Here is a 25677-nt window from a genome sequence, read left to right on the forward strand (position 1 = left end):
ATAAACCCTCAAGCAGAAGTTCCAAGAACAACAGTGTGATTTGAATTTAAATGGATACAATCAGGCCACTGGTTCTGTTGTATGCTGAAAGACTTTCCAGATTTGGCTCTCAGGACCAGTTAATAAACACCCTTTGCTCACTGTCTTAGGGAAAGATGGTTAAGAGTATAGGTGTAGTTAGTTAGAAAATGTGTTTTGAACACTCTCAATATGCCAACCACTGTACTAGGCAACATGTAATGCTTGTCTTCAAAGAACTTACTATTGAATGAAGCATTTTGTAATTTAGAAATACAGTAATCATATTTATAACATCTATATGTAATGTACCAAATAAACTGCTTTCTGGGTGCATTTGGAAAATCTCTATGTAGCTGTCAGATTCTGATTCTGGATACAATACTGACTAAAAAAGTTAAGAAGTGTAATCTATGATAATAACAAAATAACAAACACTGAATCAAGTTTCTTATTATAATACCTTTTTCTATATGCTAGACCTCTGCCTAATAGTTATAAAATGCGTTGGAAATATTAAATGGTGATGAGTTACTTCAGTCTGACTTTCCTAAGACCTACTTGGATTGCTCTTCATCTGAGTTCTGGAAAACGAAAATTAGCTCTCATATTGCTATCAGCAAAAGGTGAGTAATTATTATTTTGGTAAAAGACAATGTTGCTTTTTGTTAAGTCAACCAGACATTTGTGTAAAAGTATGATGTGGATCTCAGTACCAGAGAGAAAATGGATTTCTTTGATACCACTTTTATAAGCATTAGTTACCACATTAGAAAATCTTGTAGGTCTCAAAAGTGTATTGTCTGTGCATGCATACACCTTATACACCAGGCTTTTAATACATCGGGCTACTGACCCCAGAAGTTTTAACTTATTGTCTATTTTGATGCCTATTCTGTTTTCACTTCACTTGTAATCACTGAAAAGAGCAATAAATACTAAATAGTTAAGGTTATGAACACTTAGCTTGGACATACTAGCATGAACATGCATGGGAAAGTTCTCTTACAGCTGCTCTGTGGTACCATGTCTGTGATTGTATATCCTGCTGAGCAACATAAAGAGTCCCAGGGGGCAAAATTAAGAGTAGAGAACATCTGACCTCAATCGTGGGCGTCAGTATAAGAAAAGCATAGCACATGACCCACAACTCAAAGCAGTGATCTTGAGGTAACAGCAGACAGATGGCAGCTGTTCAGTTGGACATCTGGATCCCAGTGACTCCAGAACTAGATAGTTCTCACATGAGATCTGTCTAAGAGAAGCTCGGCCCATCTTCAATTATGGTTTGGAGAATTTTAATCTAATCCTCATCTAGTACCCAACAAATAATAAATTCTTACACACACACACACACACACACACACACATCTTTGTTTTTGGAAAATGTAGATTTTCCCGCTCAAAATGCAGGTTTTCCCCAAAACCCAAAAGCAAAAACACTAAAACCAGAAGGATCATCTTGGTGTTGTATCGCCATATCTGAACTATCCTTCTCCTTTTGTGTTTTCCCTCAAAAATGGATCAAGGACAAAGTAAAGTCTTGGCTTTCTTACTGTATTATTTGCTGTTACCTAAAAACATACAATTTTTAGATGCTTATTTTTTAAAAAAGTTAAATTTCATTTCTTTTTCTGAGAAGAGCAATAAACAGTGAAATGTTCAGGGGTAATGAAAGTTTAGCATATTCAAGTCTAGTATCAATTTCAAATTATTCAAACTTACTGTATGACTATTATAATTGGTATCAAAGAATTACAAAGTATATGCATATTCAAATATATATGTTCAGCTAATCAACTGAATCAATGCATCAAATGAAGAAATGTTTAAATTTTTAAAAATTTAGGTTAAGACTGGCAATATACATCAAAGATTGTTTTAGTCAATTAAACAAGATTTAGCACACATTAGGTTTTTCATTAGATGAATTAAAATGAGTTGAAATAGTGAATTGAATTAGTGGAAATAAAGGTTTGTTGGGTAGAAGGCCTTTAATGCTAAGGAAATTCACAAATGTATGTATGCAAATGTTGGCATAACTCCCTATTCAAAAATGGAAAGATTTTCCAGAGCAGATAGTTGCAAGTGTAATAAAATGCATTTGTATGTTCATGTAGGCTGTTTTAAGAAGAAATGCTCTACATAACCACTTGGTACAAATTCCAAACCATAAAATAATTGGAGACAAATGTCTTTGAGAAGTTAAATGTACTTTGAGGGGTTATATTCTTTGCTTAATTTATTTGGTTTTGTTGTTTATGCAAGACTTGTACATTTTAGTACTTTTATTGTTGCAATTGGCTAGAAGGGTAGAAGGTCCTTAGCAGAGATTCTGAATGGGACTTATCACATTGTAGTTACTCAATAAATAAGCATTCGTCCAGAATTTTTTTTCTCTTATGTATACACAGTGAAGTATTTAAACCAATTGCCAGAAACTGAGAAAAGTTCTTGTAAAGATTTTGTTATTTTAGAATTGGGGAGTTCTGTATAGATTTCATTTAGCCCATTTCTAAGCAATAAGGGCAGAAGGAAGCAACCTAACTTCAAACCAATATTTCAGATTATCAGTAATATTTAAAAGGTAGTACAACATGTAAGACAAAACCTAGGACAAATTATATAAGGCTATTGCTTATCAATCTTGTAGGGACAAAGAGAGGAAAAGATATAATAAATTCCTGACAGTAGAGACAGTGAGAAATAGTTGTATGAGACATAACTGTCTAGAAGCCATCAAACCAAAATGTTTCTTAACATGACAAAGTATTGTAATGTTAACTCTGAATGTTACTAGATGACTGTGAGCCACTGGTATAGAGAGGGAAAAATGAAACGCATGTACAATGAATGATAATACGGAACAAATATACCCAATCAGGTTGCTCCCTGGGAGTGAGAGAAAACAGGATTACAACTTAGCCCTAATAGATACATTCTTAATCAGATACTGCTTCTGCCCTTCAAACTAGAAGGAAGAGCTATACCACAGGTCCTGATTTAATAGGTTGCCCCAATGATAATCCTAATGAATGGACAGAGTCTTGATTAATAAAAATCTGTCAGGAGCAGCAGGTAGAGAAGTGATCTCTGTAAATCAGCTTCCAAAGAAGCTGCTTTAAGTCCCTCACTGGAGTAAATCTCAGGACTGCCAACTGCATTTGACTGCCTGGGGGAAAATGCAATATTGAGAAAAAAATTTTTAAATGGTACTCTTGTACACCACCTGGAAAAGAAGCCATTTTGATCTGCTCTGTTTTGGGGTATTTAATAAACTCAGAGAAGTCAACAGTCAAATGGAAGTAAAAGGTTAATGCCCAGTTCCTGAACTTAAGCAGGCATCAGAATCACCTGGAGGATCTGTTACCCCACAGATTTCTGGCTCCAAATCCCAGAGCTAGAATCAACTTTCACCAGAAATATGACTTCACAGTGCACAGCAAGTTCAACAGGACTTGCCACAGTGCTACATTCAGGATCCTGCCTCAGATAAAGGATGGAGTGAGAGGGTCTGGGGATGGCCAGGGAATATGTAGCTCTAACAGGTTCCCAGGTGCTTCCACTGCTGCTGGGTTTGAGACCACATTTTGAGAACCAATGTTTTAAGGGATAGCACACAAAAGGATACATATCTTCCTCACAAAACTATGATCTGCCCTCAGTGGAATCTAATCAGTAGGTTTACATGCAGTTAAAATTTAAAAATGAGCAATGAACACCACTGTTCATCTGGAACAGTCAAACCAACCTCACAAAAGACTTCTCCAATGGAAAAAATGGGAAACTCTTTCCACGGTACACACTGGCTTTATTGGCTGTGGTCTCAGTAAAAGCACAGAATGAACCTTGGCCAGCAGCATGAGGTCTCTCAAGCCTGCAGCTGTTGGGAGGAGGCTACTCTGCCAGTGACTGGGCAGGAAGTGCCTCGTTAGAACTGATGCATCTATTTTACTTAGCCCAGGGGAAAAAAAAAAGGGCAAAAATCCCTAGATTTCTCCAAATTTCTTTTAACACCCACCTTCCCAAAGCCACCGTGTTGGAAGGTTTGCTACCAGGACTACTTGAGGTTCATTATCATGGGAAGTTTTTAAAATGCTAAGTCATAAATCAAGCCTTGTATCTTCACTCAGAGTGGGATTAATGATAGCATAAATAAAATAAAAATCCAAATGACAGACAAGCACAGGGCACCCAGAAGAAAAATTATTTGAAAGGAGGCCACTTTACATCCAGATCCAAACTCATGGCAAGAACTCTAGAAAGAATGTTAAGGATTAGTGCAACTTTTATCAGAAATATGGCTTTATAGTGCACATCAAGTTCAACAGGGCTTTTCACCATGCTACCTTTCCAGGACCCCTGCCTCAGATAAAGAATGGAATGCTACTGCAATTTTCTTTTCTTTCCAGTAAACAGTTTAAAATGTGTATTGTTGAAGGCAACCCAGCTTCCTGTGTTCATATCATTTTACAGAAGTTCTGCCATCTTTCATTCCCTTATCCAGCTAAGTGCTCAGCAACAATAGACAAACAAAATCTAAACTAGCATTACCACTACCCTAGGGATAATACTGAATGAGTTATGCAGGATGATCTGATAATAGCTGGCTGCAAGGGAGAAAAAAAAAGCATGTAGAGAGAATGATTTTAAAAATGTAGATTTAAAATCCTATGTGCAACTGTTCACACGTTTTGGGAACTGTTCCTTTGGATATAAGGTAAAGAAGGTAACATAAATACATTGACTGGTATATGAAGAATATATAAATACCATATTAAAAATTGCTGGGAGCTGGGAGCATTGACGCTCCCCTGTAATCATAGTGACTCAGGAGGCTGAGGAAGGAGGACCACAAGTTCAAAAGCCAGCCTTAGCAACTTAGTGAGGTCCTAAGCAACTTAGCAACACCTTGTTTAAATTAATAAATAAAAGGGCTGGGATGTGGCTCAGTGGTTAAGCATCTCTGGGTTCAATACCTGGTACCCCCCAACCAAAAAAAAAAGCTGTGTATTATCATCATACAATGATGAATAATGATCTTGTTTTACTGAGAAGCTTTCACACCTGGTTAACAGAGCATCCCACATCTTGAGAAAAATAACATTAGTGTTTCACATTTCAACCTCACTAACTCTTTATGGTTGCCATTGTCCTCTTGTCTTGAAGTCATGACAGGACAAAGGAGCATGACTGTAGTTCACAGCCCTAAAAGATGTAAAGCTGCTTCCAAAATTCTTGGAATAGAAGACTGGCTACTAGGGAAGGAAACTGAGAGATACTGGGCGAGAGGAAATGTTTCCAGCAGAAATACAGTATTCCAAGGACAAAGAGAGCCACACTGTCTTGAAGTTATAAGTTTTCACATTGCTGGCTAAGTGGCTGGGGCTTTTAAAAGCCATTTGACTCTATGTGGCTTCAAATGACTCACAAGTACACCTGACTCAAGTGAAAAATTTGTAAGAAAAAACAAAAGGAGGCTATAATTTAATGGAAAACCTAATACTATAAAAATTAGAGCCCACCCTTTAAGCAAGTATAATTTAAAAATATTCATCAGGACTTAAAGGAGACCATCAATTAGTGACTAAGGGACACATAATATTATCCTACTTTCCTGCAGAATATTTTCTTATTTTTAAATTGTAACATTTGAACTGTTGGTAGTTTAGAATCCACTGAAAAAAATCAAAACTGCTTTATGCCAGTATTCTGATAGTTTATTATCAGTGAAATGCACAGCTAAGATGGCATGGAGCTCTCTAAGGATAAACTGTAATTTTTGTTTTTATTTAAATAATGCCAGTCAAAATGCTTTACTGAAAAAATAAAAAATGAGAGGTGTCATGACATGGAGATATAGGGAAAGATGACAGACAGCAGACAGCAGACGTCTAGCATCTGCCAGTTTGAGGAAAACAGAACATCCATTCTAGGAAATGGCAATTGTGCAACTTCAATCTTTTAAAACCCAGTAAGTTCCTTTCGGGTGTATACGTGATAAATGTTTCATGGCTCTATTTTGACTATAGTAGCATCCATGTTCTTCATGTTCCCACTTCAGATACATAGATTGTACATGATGAAATATGGAATCATCAGACTGTATATTGCTTTCACTATCTTCCCCAAAGAGAACTAACATGTTGCCATGTTTAGAAACCCAGTATATTACTACAGAGAAAGATGGGAAGATTTGTGTTCATAATTTTCAAAGGACTTTGCAAGGAAGTCAGATTCAAGCTGTGCTAAGGAAGGAAAGATATCTTGCCACAGATGTATTCCTAGGGTTTCAAACACAAGAGTAGCCAAAGATATGGGACATAAAAATCGGTAATTTCTTTAAGGAAATGCAGATGCTATTAGCCTCAGATATTCTGTCCCTTCAGTGTGGAGTGGACAGTTACTAGACTTCAGAGGGCAATGGTAGAGGCTGCTTTGGTAGAGTACTAAGAGTGACTTGTGTCAGAATTGGATTTAGGTAGGACGTGGACACGTGTAGACAGAACAGAAGGGAAGATGGGGCAGATTAGGTGAGGATGTGAGGGTTGGGCTGGTTTCACCAGAGCTGAGCAGATTGGTTTACTTTGTTACTAATCTACTAATCAAGAGCAAGGGCAACTTCTTTGAAATGTATTTGGGACTTGGAATCCAAAGTTTTGCTTCTCATTGTCTAAGTATTTTTCCTAGCCTTAAATTACATGTGCTATATTTTGTACAGATATGAAACTAAATGAAAGCTTTCATGTTTTAGATTTCTTTTCTCAAATAGAGATAAGTTGATAGGTTCCTATTGCTAAACATTTGAGAATTTAAGTTGAAAGATGTAACTATTTTTATATCATACTTTGGTGCATGAAATGCCTTTATATACAAACTCTCCAAGTTGCTTTCCAGCTTAAGGTTAATGGTTAAGTTTGGATCCAAGAAAACCAGATGCTTTCGTGAGAACTGCTTCCTCATTTGAAGGCCATGAAAATCCCGAATTTTCCTTTTTGTTTGTTTAAAATTGAGAGAAAATACTGGAACAGTTTGGGGAGGGGGCATAAGAATCTTTGAAAAGGAATAACTTACTCAATGATCATTCACATGCTACCGTGTGACATGAAGCTGTGTTTATAATAAGCATAAATCCTGAGCAAAACAATTTGAGATATTTATTCCTTCTTAAAAAAAAAGAGCTTGCTAAATAAACATGCCATGTTGCTATATATGAGAATTTGGTCCCATTTAAAATACTGTTATTTTTCATCTAAAAAATTCAATATAGATTAAATAAAGGAACTACAACAATCACTGTGACTCTAAATATATTCTGCATACCACTGAATCCAAGATTCAAAATAAAAAATGCATTTACCATAGTTGTGATGAGAAAAATGAAAGAAAAACAGACTTAATTGTTCTCTTAGGTAAATAGACATGCTTTTTATACATGTAACCTTTAAATCTAAATGCTACATGCACACCATTTTATCAAGCTACAGATTTTTATCTCCTTGTTGGTGGTTCTGGGAAACTGAGTGCATAAAATGTTATATAACCAACTGGTTTTCAACCTTTAAGTCAGACACTAGTCAAGGAAATAATAATGACCTTAGCCAATGGGAAAAACATCAAGCCAGATTTCTCCCAGCTGTGTTTCTTCCCCTCTGTGGCCTTCAGCAACTTCAGTGGAAGTTTAGTGTGTTTAGGGAGAAAGACGGCCAGAAGAATCAAAATTATTAAACCAAAAAGGTCAATCTTCAAATTAAGTCTTGGACCAGGATCATTGCAGAATAAGGTTTATCCCTTCCAATGCCCCAGTGCTACAAGCAATATGGCTGACCAGCTACAACTCAAATGGGGCCGATATCACACGTAATTGAGGCTACGCTGCCAAAGGGTGAGTAAAGGAAAAACAGTTGCTGGCTTTGAAATGTACAAATCGAGCTCTTAGTGTTTCCTTAGCATTCCTTTTGATTTCCAACTCAAGCTTACGGTAACTGCAAGAGATAGGAAAAATCCTCAGAGGAGACAGGTTCTTGGATTTAATTCCATGTAAACAGGGCCAAGGAATTTTGACAAAATCGTTGCTCACAAAAAGTTGACTTTGCCTTTGAAGTTCTTGTGTGATCCACATTGTAAATCAGACACCTTCATTCATCCAGCTGCAGCACAGGGGCATTCAATAACATGATATAATGGCTTTATTTGCTTTTCAGATTTAAAAGGGTTTTAAAGACAAGAATCTTCTCTATTCTGTTATAAAATCACCAGCTAATATGTTTTCAAGGATTTTCCACGTAAATAATCTGAGTTCCCTTAAACTTCAGGTCTAACTAACTGGGCCTTTGTTTTTCCCCTTCAGTGACCACAGGTGCGCTATTATGGTTCAGATCAATTCCTTTCGCTGCTTTTAACCAAATGGGCGGCATGAAGTCCCCCTACTAATACATAGAGGGAAAAGCTGTTTAACCTTTATCCTTGAAATTCATACAAAATTTGTTAATTTTATTCCTTATTTTCTTCACTATGAGTCATTTAGGCCCAAGAAATAGACTATTATGGAGTCATAAAACATCAGTTGAGAAATTGTGATAATTTCTCAATACCCTAAAGATTACCCTAGACTGATACAGGTTACATAGAATACTAGGACTGTGACCTGATTTTCAAAGAACTACTGGAGTTAAAAACCTCAAAATGTACATTAACAACCCTGTTAAGTTCTGAGGTTAGATAAAACAAAATCAAACTTGTTTCATGTTGTCTGATTTTTTTTTTCAGCTGGCCTAAACACATGTAATTCATAATATCAAGCATGCTTCTGAATGCATACACCTGCTTTGGTATTTCTTCTAGCATGACTAGCATGTATTAGGAACTCAATAAGAGGGTTTTAGAACAATTAAATGATAAATTTATGTTGTAGTCTCAGAGACTATGAAGTTTGTGTTATTTAATTTTTGGATATACAACATCTTCATTTCTATAATAAGAATTGCATTTCTGTTCAGGGAAAGGGAGTGCTAATTTCTGCACCCTCAGTTATGGAAAGTTAGGAAAACATGCTGAGTGGAAATACAAGCTTTATGAAATGTGAGAAGTCTAGTAAGCAAATATATTTTAACAAACAAAAAAATGTAACACACATTACAAAGGAATTGCTTTATTGTCCTTGTCTCTGTACAGAATCTTTCCACCATGAGCCACTAGGATTCAGTTCCTAGATATTTATCAGTATTTAGCATTTAAATATAAATCTTTCTCCTGGTAGATCAGTTTGTAAAGGGGATAAGTTCTTGTAAACACATCAATGTTGAGAAAAGCGGACGTGAAAAGCAGATAAGACAGTACCAAATTATATGAAAACTCTTGCAGAATGAACCTCATGGGCACAGAAATTTGGTGTTGAGATTCTGATCATAGTAAAAACAAAAGATGGTCCAGGATATGACTGGAGTGATCACAGTGGAATATTTGGCCACAAAAGACAAATAAATAAATTGTGCTATGAACTCTTTATAGTGCTCTAGAATTCAGATATCATTTATAAACTCTACATTGCTATTATATGTAGTAGTAGACTTTTAAGATGATGGATATAACAATCCTGAGCTTTTATAAAGTGGACTGTCCAATATTATATATGCTTATCTCCATGACATGTTATAACACATGATAATTTATTAGGGAGAAAGCATTAAGAAAAAAATCAATTGTGTATAAATGCTCCCTGAATCTAAAGTGCTGGCAACTGTTGCCTCAAAATAAATGTATTTTCCTCTTTTGTAGCCAGTTATTTTTGAAAGGTATCAATTATAAATCCAAATTTTGGTGAGGAAATTGTGACTGACCGCATGTTAAAAAGGAAAATGTGAAGAGAAAAATATCACTTTTTCTGCTGGTGTAAGTTGCCAGTAAGTTAGCTGCACATTGGGAATATTTACTATTATTTGAATTGATTAAAGTGATATCATTCACAAAGACTATCTGTGTTATCATTTTAGTCCATATCTGGTAATACCAAAGAGCCAAAGCCACAGGTCTGTCTGTTAGACGACCTGGGCCAAATGACAGAAGGATAGATCTGTGATTATTTGTAAACCACTCCAAGGAGTTACTAATTACATTTTGCCTTTTTTATTCTCATAGTCCTCCTTCTTGGACTGTGAACTTGTTCCATTCATTGGTAAACTTGCGGCATCTTCCTTCACTGAAGCTGAATCTGGAGCGACGGTCCTTCTGGTAAATGCTGGCAAGGTTAAAGGAAAGAGAAAAACAAACCAGTGTGAATATAAAACCAGGGCTAAAAAGTTGATTTTAGAAGGTACTTAATTAATCATGATATTCAATCTAGTTTTCTGTAATTAAACTTTGTATTCTATAATAGACCTTTAACACAATCAGTTATTATGTTTCAAAAACACATATCTGCATGATTTAAAAACTTCAGTTTTTCATTTGTGAGTATCTGAGAGTGGGAGATGTGTGCTCTGTTAGAATACAATGACTTTATACACACACACACACACACACACACACTGAATTCAAGAGAAAAATTGTAAGGGCTTCCTATTTCATAGAATCCTCTTTGTTATCTGCTCTGTCTTAGGAGATCTGGAATCTAGGTTTACTGTTTTTCTGCTACCTCTTACTGCTCTTTTGAGTTCTGAATGCTTTGATTTGAAATCTTTCCTCCTGATTTCTATTTTCAATGCCTGTTCATCCCTTACTTTCCTGCACTTTAGAAAACTATACACCCATCCACCCAATTCTCAAAGGCTGGTTCCTCTCTTCCTTTATTCTGCTTAATCTATCTATCCAATTTAAGAGTAAATTCTGATATTTTGTACTACCTCTCAAATTCACCTAAGTCCTGCTTTATCCCATCTCCATTATTATTATCTCAGCATAGGCCACCGTTTTTCTCTCTCCCTCTTTTAATCCTGCTTCTTTACTCTCCTTTCTCCATACCCCAATCAGAATTTTCTTTTCCAAAAGTAAACAAGGTCATGCCATTCTCCTGCATAACCTCTTCACCCTTGCCTCTTACCTTCCAGTGAACTTGAAAAACTCAAACATCTCACTAGGGCTGCATCCTCTCAGTCTCTCTGGTTGCTCCATCTCTCTAGCAGACCATATTCCTTTCCTCTCTGGGTCTTTCAACTTTCCACTCCTCGTATCAGAATGACTTTTCCCACCCAATATCAACTTAGCTCGTTCTTCTTGACATTCAGGTTTTAGCTCAAATGCAGCTTCCTCAGAGAGGCACCCCCTGATCATCCATCAAAAGTAGTGGTCCTGTTCCAGGGACCTTCCATCATTTTACCTTTACAGCACCGACCACCATTTTAAATTATTTGCTTATTAGTTGACTACCTGTTTCACCATGAGATGAGGTGACCTTGTCTGTCTTGTTCATTATTATCTCCTCCAGAAGCAAACACAGAGCCTTGTGTACAAGGCTCAATATATATTGGTTGATCAAGTGAATATACTTAAGGGATTTTTAAGAGGAGTCTATGGCTAATTTTTTAGTTGCTTCTAGAGGGAACCTAGAGAAAGTACCCTGTCAAATCACAATAATCATAATTCAATTATTTAAAAATATCTGGCACTTAACTTGTCAGTGAAAACTATCTGAAACATAGATTTCCTTACCTTATCAGTACCTCCATCTTTTAAAAAATTTGATCTTTTTAGATATACATGACAGTAGAACTATTTTGACATATACATACATGGCAGTACCTCCATTTTTATTGCCATAAATCATTGGCATTTACCACATAAATGTCAATTTGAGAGCAAATTACTTAAGAATTATATACTCATGGTTAGCCAGGTAGACCTTGAACTATAAAATGAAATGAAAATAGCCATTGGACCTATGCAGTGGATAATTTTTTTTTTCTTGCTGTGGATAAATTGTTCTTTGACCAGAAACTTAAACTCCCATTAATGGCGCCTCAAAACACAAATTGAGAATGCTAACTTTTCTTTTTATGGCAATATAAACTGAGGTAAGGAAGTAAAATTTTTGTTTAAAGCAACTTTCACTGATTTGCTTTTCAAAAAATATCAAGTTAAAATAAAATGTATGATCCACTTGTAACATCAGTAACTCTTAGATAACATTTTTGCCTTATGAAAAATCACAGATCTTTCTTTTTGGGTTTACTTATTTATTTTAATAAATATTAGTTTTAAAAATATTTTTAGACTTACAGAAAATTTGCAATTTACATGTATTTTAAAATTTGGTTTGGAGACACTAATTCCAAAGAGATTAAACTTCTTAGTCTCAAAGGACTGGAGATTTCTAGAGGTCATCAGATTGCTACAGAGATCTTGTTCAAGTTTAGACTGGTTCCATCCCTGAGAGTAAAGGCCCTGTCCTGGAGTTGTGTTCCCTTAGTTTAAAAGGAGCTATACATGGAGACTAGTGGTCAGTCACTACTTATAAAAAATAAAAATGACAGTTTCAAAAGCTGACATTATGAGCCTCTCTCACTAAGCCCCCACTGTCCACAGGCGAAAGGTAATGGAATTCAAGTCTTCTAAAAGTGTGTCCTGACTCATGGCCATAACTTCTAGCCAGCCAGGATAAATTTGGTAGTGATCATGGCTTTAAATAATGGATTTCTGTGTTCTTATTTCCAATGGTAATATAAACTTACAATTTATACATTTCTTTCCTTCTTCCTGGCAGAAGGAATCTACCTTTTCATGAATTGACCTGAACTACACAAAGCTGACATAAATTACTTCTTAAAACAAACTTTCATTAATGCTGGATCATTTCAGAGACCACAAATTATGCAGTATTTTCCCATTTCCTTTGTTTTTTCCATGGTCAGTGATTCTATGCTTTAGTTTGGTCACAGTTTGACAGGGCACCTATGTCAGCAGAATGAATGCCTCTGAGTCCAGAGCATAGACAAAAGGGCCTGGTACAGCACAGTTCTAACATAAGGAAGGAGGTGCCTGTTCTATGCACCAAGAACATCTGCCTAAGGACTGTCAGTGCCTACTCGCCAGAGGTCTGCATAGGTCCAAATGGCTGGTCCAAAGCCAGACTTCTTATTCCATTTGCTGTTCAGGCATAAAACCCAGGTTTTCTTAGTATCATTTATCTTTATAAGACTTGTTTTTAGCCAAAGTGTATATATACACATCTAACAGTACCAAAGGGTTACACAGAAAACAGAAGTCTCTCCCAACCCCTGCTAATCTTACAGTCTCTCTCCTCAGAGTCAACCTCAGCCAACTCTTTTAGATTTATTTTCTGCATTTGCTTCATTTTTGTACAAATAAGTCTTTATTGCTATTTTCTGAATTATCATTTTTAGACATTATCCACACCCACCTACTTCTCTTCATTCCCATCCTCCCAATATAGCTACATCTAAACTTTTAGTTATGTCAATACTGAGTGTTTATATTTTTATGAATATGTAAATAAATACAGCTCACACAAGACTAAGGCATTCTGTGACAATGTTTCTTATTCATTTTCTCCCTATACTTATTAACTGACTCATGTTTTAATTTTATTTTTTATTTCCTCTTTTCTGTGACTATCTTAATTGTTTCTAATATCTCAATTAGATCTTTGTGTCTTTTTGTAGTTTATCTTTTTTCTAAGTGCTCAACTATACCAGACAATTTGTTTATTTCCTAAAGATTTTCTCAATATAATCTCTCCTTTTTCCCCTTAATATGGGAGAATTTAAGAACATGAGTGTCCAGATTAAAGGGCCCCGCCAACAAGTATCTAGAAGAAGGAATAAAACAAGACCACACAGAGGCACAGCATCGCAAACTCATTAAGGTTGAAGAGAACAGTTCCTACAAGTTCCCAGGAGTGGGAAGGGAGTGAGAGGCTACAGGAGGGCTAGAGAAGATCATTTGGAAAGAATGGGAGTCAAATACATGTGGTTTTTCAACACCATCACTGAATTTTGGAAGATAACTGTTCAAAGTCCTCAGAAGGAAAATAATTTTCAACTAGAATTTCATAGCCAGCTAGTATTAACCGAGTATAAAGAGAAGAAATCTATTTTCAGAAATATGAAGACTGAAAACATTCACCTCCCCTTCTTTGATGTGCTCCCACAAAAGAAAGGGGTGAAACAAGAAAGAGAAAGGCATGGGATGCAAGAAGCATAGGCGTCAACCTCAGGATGACATTTGTGCAGCAGCTACTTGTTGGAGGAGCCCTTTACCCTGGCCACTCCTAGCCTTCTGCTGTTTCCTTTGTTCTCTCATACTGGACTTCCATTGATCATGGACTGTCCCTCTTGAAATGGCTTTTTAAAAAATTTTCTACTGTCCTATGTTTTTTTTTTCCTTTAACTTTCTTTGTGGTTTTCTTGATTTTTATTTTCCACATTTCCAAGTTTTTCTTTTTTTTTTGTTGTTTTGTTATTTGGTCTTCATGGCAATCATTTAAAAATTCTGAGACCTCTTTCCTATATGTTCCTTTTTCATAATATAATTGCTTTTATTTTTAATGGATCTAATATTTTCTCTGATCTCTTCAAGGGTACCTCCTTTGTATTATCTTTAGCTATAGATTCCATTTTTCTCTTTGTTGGTTTTGCATTTCTTTCTTATTGTTTTTACTTTTTAGTTATAGACATAATACTTTTGTTTATTTACTTTTATGTGATGCTGAGGATTGAACCCAGTGACTCACATGTACTAGACAAGTGCTCTACTACTGAGCTATAACCAACCATAGCCCTTGACATTTCTTTTTAATGTAGGAGGTTTACAGAAGATTAAAGAAAAGTTATAGGACAATTTCTATGATTAAGCTAAATTTGTTTGTGTTACAAAAATAGAAATATTCAAGGTGATCCTAATTTCCCAACAGTTACATTATTAAAAACAAAAAAATTCAAGGTTCATCAGAAAAGTAAATAAGAATGAATCTGATTTCTAGAAATAAATTAATTTAATTAGTTAATAATAATTAATAATAAGGTGGCTGTGACTCAATTTTGAAGAGTATTTTTTAAAGTATGGTAAGAGGCTTAGAAGATAAATCCTAAAACAAACTTGTCAACAAAAGAAGAGTGAGACAGAAGACAGAATTAGTCAATAACATAATTAAATGATTCATTAAATGAGTCTTAACTTTTTAATTTTTTCAGTCAAATTTTACAGTGCAATAAATATTTTCTCATTCAAATTATGTTCTCCATGATAGTTTTCCCTTTTCTTAGTTTTATTTCTTTTTGAGATTTTGTTTTTATTAAATTATTTATTTGTTCTAATTTGTTATATATGACAGCAGAATGCAATTCATTTCACATTACACATATAGAGCACTATTTTTCAAGTCTCTGGTTGTACACAAAGTATTTTCACACCATTTGTGTCTTCATACATGTACTTAGATTTATGATGTCAAACTCATTCCACCATCTTTCCTACCCTCATGCCCCCTCCCCTCCCCCCCTGCCCTTTTTGTCCTATCAAAGTTCCTCCATTCCTCTCATGCTCCCCATTCATTGTCATTATGAGTCTACATCCTCATATCAAGGTAACATTTGGCCTTTGGTTTTTTGGGATTGGCTTGCTTCACTTAGCATTGTATTCTCCAACTCCATCCATTTACCTGCAAATGCCATGATTTTATTCTCCTTAAATGCTGAGTAATATTTCATTGTGTATATATACCAAAGTTGCCCTATCCATTCATGTACTGAAGGGCATCTAGGTTGGTTCCACAATTTAGCTATTGTGAATTGTGCTGCTATAAACATTGATGTGGCTGTGTCCCTGTATTATGCTGTTTTTAAGTTGTTTGGGTATGAACCGAGGAGTGGGATTACTGGGTCAAATGGTGGTTCTATTCCAAGTTTTCCAAGGAATCTGATACTGCTTTCCAGATTGGCTGCACCAGTTTGCAGTACCACCAGCAATGTATCAGTATGCATTTTTTTCCCACATCCTTGCCAACACTTATGGTTGTTTATATTCTTGATAGCTGTCATTCTGACTGGAGTGAGATTAAATCTTAGCTGTCATTCTAACTGAAGTGAGATTAAATCTTAAGAGTAGTTTGATTTCCATTTCTCTAATTGATAGAGATGTTGAACATTTTTTCAAATATATGTTGATTGATTGTATATCCTCTTCTGAGAAGTGTCTGTTCAGTTCCTATAGTCCTTGAAACTCTAGCCAGAGCAATTAGACAGATGAAAGAAATTAAAGGGATATAGATAGGAAAAGAAGAACTCAAATTATCATTATTTGCTGACGATATGATTCTATACCTAGAAGACCCAAAAGACTCCATAAGAAATCTTCTAAAACTAATAAATGAATTCAGCAAAGTAGCAGGATATAAAATCAATACCCATAAATCAAAGGCATTTCTGTACATCAGTGAAAAATCCTCAGAAAGAGAAACTAGGAAAACCACCCCATTTACAATATCCTTAAAAAAATAAAATAAAATACTTGGGAATCAACGAAAGAGGTGAAAGACCTCTACAATGAACACTACAGAATGTTAAAGAAAGAAATTTAAAAAATCCTTAGAAGAAGGAGAGATCTACCTTGTTCTTGGATAGGCAGAATTAATATTGTCAAAATGACCGTACTACCAAAAACACCATATGGATTAAATGCAATTCCAATCAAAATTCCAATGACATTCCTCATAAAAATAGAAAAAGCAATCATGAAATTCATCTGGAAAAATAAGAGACCCAGAATGGCCAAAGCAATCCTTACCAAGAAGAGTGAAGTTTGTGACATTAATATTCCAGACCTTAAACTATACTACAGAGCAACAGTAACAAAAGCAGCATGATATTGGCACCAAAATAGACCTATAGACTAATGGTTCAGAATAGAGGACACAGAGAAAAACCCACATAATTACATATTAGACAAAGGCACCAAAAACATATGTTGGAGAAAAGATAGCCTCTTCAAGAAATGGTGCTAGGAAAACTGTAAATCCACATGTAACAAAATGAAATTAAAACTCTAATTTCTCACCATGCACAAAACTCAACTCAAAGTGGATCAAGGACTTAGGAATTAAACCAGATACCTTGTGCCTAATGGAAGAAAAAGTAGGCCCAGATCTCTATCATGTCGAATTAGGCCCCACTTCCTTAGTAAGACTCCTATAGCACAAGAATTAAAACCAAGAATCAATAAATGGGATGGATTCAAACTAAAAAGCTTCTTCTCAGCAAAAGAAACAGTCAGTGAGGTGAATAGAGAGCCTACAGAATGGGAGCAAATCTTTACTATAAGCACATCAGATAGAGCACGAATCTCTAGGATATATAAAGCACTCAAAAACCTTAACACCAAAAAACCAAATAACCCAATCAATAAATGAGCCAGTAGATTTATATAGAGACTTATGGATACCTGTGAGAAATATATCTTAATTTGAAAAATTACCAAAGCTGGCCATAAAATGTTTAGACAGTTGAATATATTTTCTTTCTTTGCCTAAAATTCCACAAATCTTGATGCTTTCTACTTAATGTCTTCTAACCACTTCCATCTAGGTGCCTTTTTAGGGCCTTATCAAAGTCACAATACCAAAATGAAACATCAGGAGAAAAATGACCTCCATGTTCTGTCATGGTGCTGTTTTTATCTACAAGCTCTCAAATGTCATAATTGATGAAATTTTCTGATGTTCAACTGTCATTACTTCTTACTCTCCTCTTCCATGTTTCATTATATTAAATAGATCTGGGAAGTTTTCCATGGCTTAACATGAGAGATACAAATTCTTGCCTATCAGATTCTGAGGTGCCATTTCTAACTGGAGATACAATCCATATTGAAAAGTGCTGCCAGATTAGAATAGCAGTGAGTTTATGTGGATATGAAATCACTTGGTAAAATGATTAGAACAGGAAAGAAAAATGCTTAGCTTTTGGAATAAAATAATCATGATATAATGATGACAAAACCATTTACCAGAAACTGATAAATATTTATTTAATGAATCCATGAATATTAATCAGCAAAAATGAGAGTTATCACCTTTGGATTTGACCTATTTCTTGTGACTTATTTTGGTACATTATTTTGTAACTATCCAGCTATTTTAAATGACAGAATTATCAAATTCAATGCACAACATTTCAGACCCATGGTAAACTAAACAAGTACATTATTATGTAAATAAGAATCCATTAAATAATATTGAAATTCCAATAGTTTAGATAATAGTGGACTTAAACGCATGTTCATCTAATGTTACTGAATATTAATTGGTAAAAACTGTGTGCCAAGTACAATGTAGAGTGCTAAACAGTGGTGAACAAAATAGGTACTCTCCTATCTTCAATGAGTTCACTCTTTGGTGGAGGAAACAAACAGTAAACAAAAGTCACTCAAACATCAAGGGGCTTTATAATTATTATTCTGAGGAATATTTTAAAGGAAAATTGTAACACATGGTGGTCTTATAATAGAAATCACTTTCAAAACTAAACTCTAATGCCTTCTTTAAGGACATTTCACATAAGCTGAAAGCTGAAGAACAGGCATAGAAAGAGAAGGAGAGGAGGCATTGAAGGTGGAAGACAGTATTCTGAACCATGGGACTCATACCTTGATTAGGCTGCTGAGGACAGTTTATTGGCATTCACTGAGTATTCACCGAGTGAATTCTAGTGGGTAATGGCTTTCATACATAGTCTAACTCTTTGTACAAGATCACATATTTCTGATGAGTTATATGCAAAAAATCTTCCTTTTGATGATTTGAATTTTATAAAATTCAAATTTATAAAATTTGAACTTATATAAAAATAAGTTCTTTTACTCAATTTATAGTTATTAACAATATCCAAACAAAAAATTTTGCTTAATTAACATTTTACCTGGGGTGATTTGACTTTTCTGAGAAGTGTAAGATCTAAAAAAGAGATTATATAAATATATATATTTATATATATATTCTATATATATTTTTATATATATTCTCTTTCTATATATATATTTTTAAAGCAAATTGGGGAATATTATAAAGGTACTTGGGGTGATTATTTGTATGATTCATGATAAAATTTTCTCAAACTTAGCACATGAATATTATGATCATGTACTAGTCCTGAAGTTTAATTTTCTCATGAGTTGCATTTTCTTAAATCCAATTTAAGAACTGGTACAGGACTTTATTACTTACGGCTCAAGTGTGAAAATCGTGGACTAGACAGAAAGCGATTGTAATCCTGCCAAGAAGATGAGTGAACTAATCCATGAGCATGGGAATCTTCGACAAAGCTTCTGTCATCCTAAGAAAGAAAGCAGGACATTTTGGTTCAGTTATTACAAAATGTAAGGACCAAGGCTCAAATGTACTGAAACTGAGACAGAATCTCAATATGCAAACTATATTACATGTGAATAGTTTAATACAATTATAATCTTTGAAAAAAATAAAATATATATTAAAGAAAATATACTAAAAAAAGAAATCACTCATTGCTATGGCAGCATGACATATTTCTTTCCAGTCTTTTTTTTGTTACCTCTATGAATAGGATTTATAAACACGGTTATAAAATTGTGTTATTTACATTTACTCTATAAACATTTTGGGAGTCATTATATTATCCTAACCTTCAGCTCAGTGATTACTCATATGCTATCTGGTGGATGTAACAAGTTTTGCTCAGCCATTATTTTACTTGGCATTTAGGTGGTTTCCAGTGTCTTACTCCTATAAATAACACTGTGAGAAATATCTTTAAATATATAACCTTTCCCATATTTAGGTCTATTCCTTATGACAAATTCTTAGGTGGAAACACTGAGTCAATAAAAATAATTTGATATTTTTAAATACATTTAGCTGGCCTGCCTTCCATTATGATTAATCTTCTTACACATTCAGCAAAAGTTTAAGACAAACAAAAATGACCACACAAAAGGTCTCTCTTTTCATGTGTTGTACGAATGTGTCCTTCTACCCAAATCTTAGCTGAAAAAGATGATTACAACTTTAAATAAGTTTACTAATTAAGCAGATTAAAGTGGGTGATTTAATATACATTAATAAAGAGTAAAATAATAGCAGTTTTCTCATGAATTTTTTTTCTAATTATTTATTATTCTTTTTTCTTTCTTTTATTCATTCATTTAATAATAATTTATTGGATACATATTATGTACTGAACAAAGAACAAACAAGACATTGGGGTATATGATCAGGAAACCTTAAGGCTGGCAGGGGAGAAAGGTATAACAAACTACACAAAATATATTATTAAAAATTGTGATAATTGCTATAAGAGCAAGAAATAATAGGAATATGCCATTTAGACTTGAGATCCAAAGAGATCCTTCTGGAAATTGATACTGAAGGCAGTATTTCAATGCTGGGTATGAAATCAGTGAGTCACCTAAGGGGAAGCTTATGGGTAGGGATGGGAAAACTAAAAGGGAAGTAGGGAAGCAGGGAATGATGTCACAGACCATGTGAGTACTGAAGTGAAAAAGAGTTGGTGTGTTTGAAGAACACATGGAAGACCTCATGGATTAGGAATACTGAGCCTCTGCAGAGGAAGGTGGTCATAGTAGGTCCAGACGTGGGTAAAGGCCATGTTTAAGATTTGGGACTTTTTTTCTTAAATACAATCAGAAGGCAATCAAGAGTTTTAAAAAGTAGGATAATAGCTTTGAGTTACATTTTCAAAGATTACTTTGACCTATGTGTGGAACATATTGGAGTGGGCAAGTGTTGAGGTGGGAATACCAATTAAAAGGCTGTAACTGGGGATAACTGTGAGTCTGGAGAGTGGAAGAGATCAAGAATTTTGCTAATGATTACATAGCAAAAGGTGGCTCTAAAAGATTCCTCAAAACATGGTCCCCACCTAGTAAGGCCTCAGGTAGCTTGATGAATTAGGTGTCATTCTCTGCACCAGCTACCAACTTCTTAATTTTTTGTCACCAAGAAAGGCAAAAAGAAGTTTGTACATATTTGTAAAAGGGCAATTTATTTTGAGCAAAAAAGGCATGTATATAATCCTCAGATGGTTGAAGATCTTAGCCTTTTAGCCTTTATGTATTAAGGAATTTAGTTCTACATAAGATGCAGATCCTGAGGTTTTCAACCACGTGATTTTTTTTTTTTTTTTTAGTGCTAACACATTATGGGGATTTCATTAGAAATAGGTGCTGCTCACTGTAGGATTTCTGGGAAAGAAATTGTGTCTCAAGTATACTCCAATAACCACCTTTAAATACTCCAACAACCAGGGGAAATTAGAGTCAGACAAGCTAGTAATTGTGGTAGTTCAGATGTGGATACTAAACGCCTAGCTGGAGTTGGAAAATGCATAAATGGAAAGGAAGGTGATGGTCTCCACTAATGCTAGAGAACGCCACTAAATCATGGTTTAGTCTGTAAGCACACACACACAAAAAGTGTAATGATATGGTTTCCCACTAAAAGATGCTTTGATAACTATGGCATGATAAGAGAAAAGAAAGACAAGAGAAAGCAAGATAAAGCAAATACACATTTTGCCCACTGACACTGGAACTGGAAAGATGAGAAAGGGTAGACTACAGATTGGGCATTTTCATGGAGAAGCTCCTGTATGATGACCTCAAATGTGTCTACTGGAGGAATAATGAAGATAATTAAATAATATTCATTTTTCCTCAATGGCTTGATTCTAAAATTTAAAACAAAATCAACTGGCATCAAAACACAGGTTATATCTTTTCCATTTTACAAAAATAATATATATTTAATGATAAAACCAGCTTCTGGGAATACAAGGCTAAAATAAGGCACTGACATATTTCATTCCTTAGCCAATTTGGAAAATACAATAAAACATTTAGAAGAAAAAAAATAATCCATCAAATTAGCTTATTAACCCAATTTAAGAGTATAATTTTCCAGTTTTGGTTTATAAATATCTATTTATAAACCATTTTATAAACCATTTGTTGAGTATTTTGTTTCCTGCTCTTTGTCTCTTTCTCTCACTTAACACATGTGCCTTACATGCTATTCCCAGCCCCTCCTACTTTTTGCAAATAACACTATATGGGAAATTTTCAATTGTCATCATCACAGTTACATCATAGTATATTTTATAAATTTACTGTCATAAACTTAAGGTTGATTCCAGCTTTTTTTTCCTACTGTAAGTAACCATTTGGTAAACATCTTGGTAAAAAAAGCTATGTTCAAATTTTATATATTTAATATAGATTACTAGAACTAGGATTTCTGAATAATACATTTTAAGGCTGTTTATTCATATTCATTTCATTTTGTTTAAATTGTCATACATAAAGTGAATCATAATATTACCTGTTTATACTTTTAAGGTCATAAGGATTTCTATTAATGTACCTTTTTCATTCCTAAACTCAGCCATTTGTGTATTCTTTCTATTCAGTCTATTTAGTTGTTTTTTGTGGTTTTTTTTTTTAAATTTTATAAATTTTTCTCAAGGAAACCAGCTTTGGTTTAATTTATTTTTTTATTTATTTGCTTTTTATTTCATTGATTTCTGTTTTTATTCCTTCCTTATTGTTACATACTTTGTGTGTTATTTGCTCTTTGTTTTCTAATTTTTTATGATGGAAGTTTAGATTGGTGACTTCAGATCGTTCTTCTTTTGTAGTATACATATGTGATGCTACCAATTTTCCTCTGATCACTTATTAGTTGTTCCCCATAGATTTTCATAAGTTGTGTTTTTATTTTTATATAGTTAAATATTTATATTTCCTTTGCTTTTCTTTCTTCACCTATCCTTGGATAATTTAAAAATAAGCTCTTTAATTTCTAAATATTTGGGAATACCTTAGATATCTTTCAATTTCTGGTTTCATTCCCGTGTAGGAAAACAACATATCATTTCAATCTTCTTAAATTTACTGAATTTTTATCACTCAGAATATATCGTGTCTTGGAGAATGTTCAATATGTACTTGAAAAATATGTGCAATTAGCGATTGTGTGTGGAGATACTACTCTATAAATATTAGTTAGGTGTTGTTGTTTGATATAAAATATTAGGTGTTGTTGGTTGTTTAAGACTTCTATATCAGGACTGATTTTTATTCTTATGATTTTGTTAATGATTAAAAGAAGAATATCAAAATTTACAAATACAATTACAGATTAGTCTATTTTTCTTTTCGGCTCTACCCATTTTTGCTTCAAATATTTTGATACTTTGTTAATAGGTGAATATACACTTAAAGCTGTTATCCTTTCTTTTACAATGTTTGATTTATTTATCATCCAATTACTCACATTTATTTTTTTTCACACATAGAAAATGAGGAGGTTCAATTTTAATATAACTTACAGTACTAACATTTTATATCTTCGAAGAACTGTCAGAATCCCCCATATTACCTTGAAATAGAACCAGAGAAATTAACATTGAAAGAAATATATTTCATAATCTCTTTGCATAATCAGTATTCTAGAATATGAAAAAAATACTTTCATCTCCTCCAATCCTATATTGCTATTTAATCTGTGGAATTTCTATAGAAGTAAATTTTAGAAGGTGATTATATCCTTTTTAACTCTTGCCTGTTGTTGAATCAAATTCTTAAATACAAAAAAGAAATATTTATTAAAAAGAAAGAGTCTTTGCAATTTCAATAAACTCAGCTTTTGCTTTTACCAATTCTTATATCCTTAGTACAAGGACCTATTTTTATTGCTATCTTAAGTCTCAACAAGCTAGTTAGCCAGGATTCTCTGAAAAACTTCCATTGGATGAAGAAACTTGCATTTTCTAATATTTTCACTGGGCTTCTTCCACTTCTCTTTCATAACCCACATTGTAATTTCTTAAAATCTGTTCCAACCTGACTATATTTCTTTGCTAAACTGATATCTAATGATTAATATTTATGGATGCCCACCAAATATTTTTCTCTCAGGAATACTATATGTTCAAAGTTTATAAGATAAATGATACATTTAATTGATGAATTTTAATTTATCCAATCTTTCCCTGGAGAGAAAGAAAAAACACATAGGCATTTCTGAATCAGTGGCAGAAATATTTTCTTGAATTTGTCTCTCATCAAACAATGTACCATCTCTCCATTTATGCTCACTATGAAGTCCCAATATTCCATCAATGCTCAAGCAAGTTTAACCTATTTCTCAGCAAACTTTATTCCTACTTGAAAGTTCAACCTTGCAGATGGTTGCCTTAAAATCTGCCCTTAGTAACTCATTCTGCATGCTCGCTAAGTTAGATTTTAATCTCCATGAGGGTGAGGCTTTGATTACCTTCATCTTCCCATCTTTCCATCACATATGATCATTTCTTTTTTGTTATGTTTTTCTTTTTATTTGTTCTAATTAGTTATACATGACAATAGAATGCCTACATCAGAAATAAATGGAGTATAATTTCTCATTCTTCTGGTTGAACATGATATAAATCATATATGCACATAGGGTAATAATGTCAGATTCATTCTACTACCCTTCGTATCCATACCTCTCCCTTCCCCCCTCTGTCTAGTTCAAATTATGTCTATTCTTCCCTAGATGCCTCCCGCCTCCATAAGCCTTACTGTGAATTAGCATCTGCATATCAGAGAAAACATTAGGGCACTGGGTCTTTGGGATTGGCTTATTTCACTTAGCATGATATTCTCCAGCTCCATCTATTTACCAGCAAATGCCATAATTTCATTCATCTTTAAGGATGAATAATATTCTATTGTGCATGTATACACCACATTTTCTTTATCCATTCATCTGTTGAAGGGCACCTAGGTTGGTTCCATAGTTTAGCTATTGTGAATTGAGCTGCTCTAAACATCTGAGGTACATATGATAAAGATTTTCTCCCATTCTGTAGGCTCTCTCTTCACATTCTTGGTTGTTTCCTTTCCTGTGAAGAAGTTTTTTAGTTTGATTTCATCACATTTTCTGATTCTTGATTTTACTTCTTGCGCTACAGGAGTGTGGCCATTTTGACAATGTTAATTCTGCCTATCCAAGAGCATGGGAGATCTTTCCGTCTTCTAAGATCTTCTTCAATTTTTTTTTTCCTTAGTGTTCTATAGTTTTCATTGTAGAGGTCTTTTGCCTCTTTGGTTAGATTGATTCCCAAGTATTTTATTTATTTATTTGAGGCTGTTGTGAATGGGGTAGTTTCCCTAACTTCGCTTTCAGTGGATTCATCATTGATGTATAGGGACATATTTAATTTATGGGTGTTCATTTTATATCCTGCTACTTTGCTGAATTCATTTATTAGTTCTAGGAGTTTTCTGCTGGACTTTTTTTGGTTTTCTAAATATAGAATCATGAGATAGCGACGCAGGGATACAGCGCTGCAGTTTCTGCCAGCCGTGCAAGCACCGTACTCAGGGCTGAATTCTGGGTTCGAGATGGGGGAAGGAAGCGGTCCATCTCGGTTCTCCACACCAGTCAGACCACAGAGGAGGCCAGCAGCCACCATGTTGGAAAGCTGACGTCACCATACCTGTTTTCAACTGACCGCAGCTCATTCAGCCATAGAACAGGTAATTTCAGGCTGCAGTTCGCCTGCGGCTTGCAGACAGATTGCTAGGGTTCAGTGCCTGGGTGCTTCTTAGAACCTGAGCTTATCGGAGCGAACACCGAGCGCGGGGCGGCCGAGTTCCGGCTCCCGGAAC

At 34.5% G+C, this 25677-nt stretch overlaps 1 protein-coding gene across 1 annotated transcript in view; it reads right to left on the reverse strand.

Moving 5' to 3' along the window:
* Positions 1-9153: 9153 nt before the first annotated feature.
* Positions 9154-25677, reverse strand: part of Cep128 (centrosomal protein 128) — a 385475-nt gene continuing 368951 nt past the window's right edge. Inside the window, exons 26-27 of the mRNA XM_048799524.1 lie at positions 19190-19298; positions 9154-10255 (exon numbers count right to left, since the gene is read on the reverse strand). Of these exons, the coding sequence (XP_048655481.1) occupies positions 10128-10255; positions 19190-19298 (237 nt within the window). The 3' untranslated portion in view covers positions 9154-10127. The remainder of the gene's footprint in view (positions 10256-19189; positions 19299-25677) is intronic.

Source organism: Marmota marmota, unplaced genomic scaffold, assembly GCF_001458135.2.
Source record: "Marmota marmota marmota unplaced genomic scaffold, marMar, whole genome shotgun sequence".
Taxonomy (NCBI): domain Eukaryota; kingdom Metazoa; phylum Chordata; class Mammalia; order Rodentia; family Sciuridae; genus Marmota; species Marmota marmota.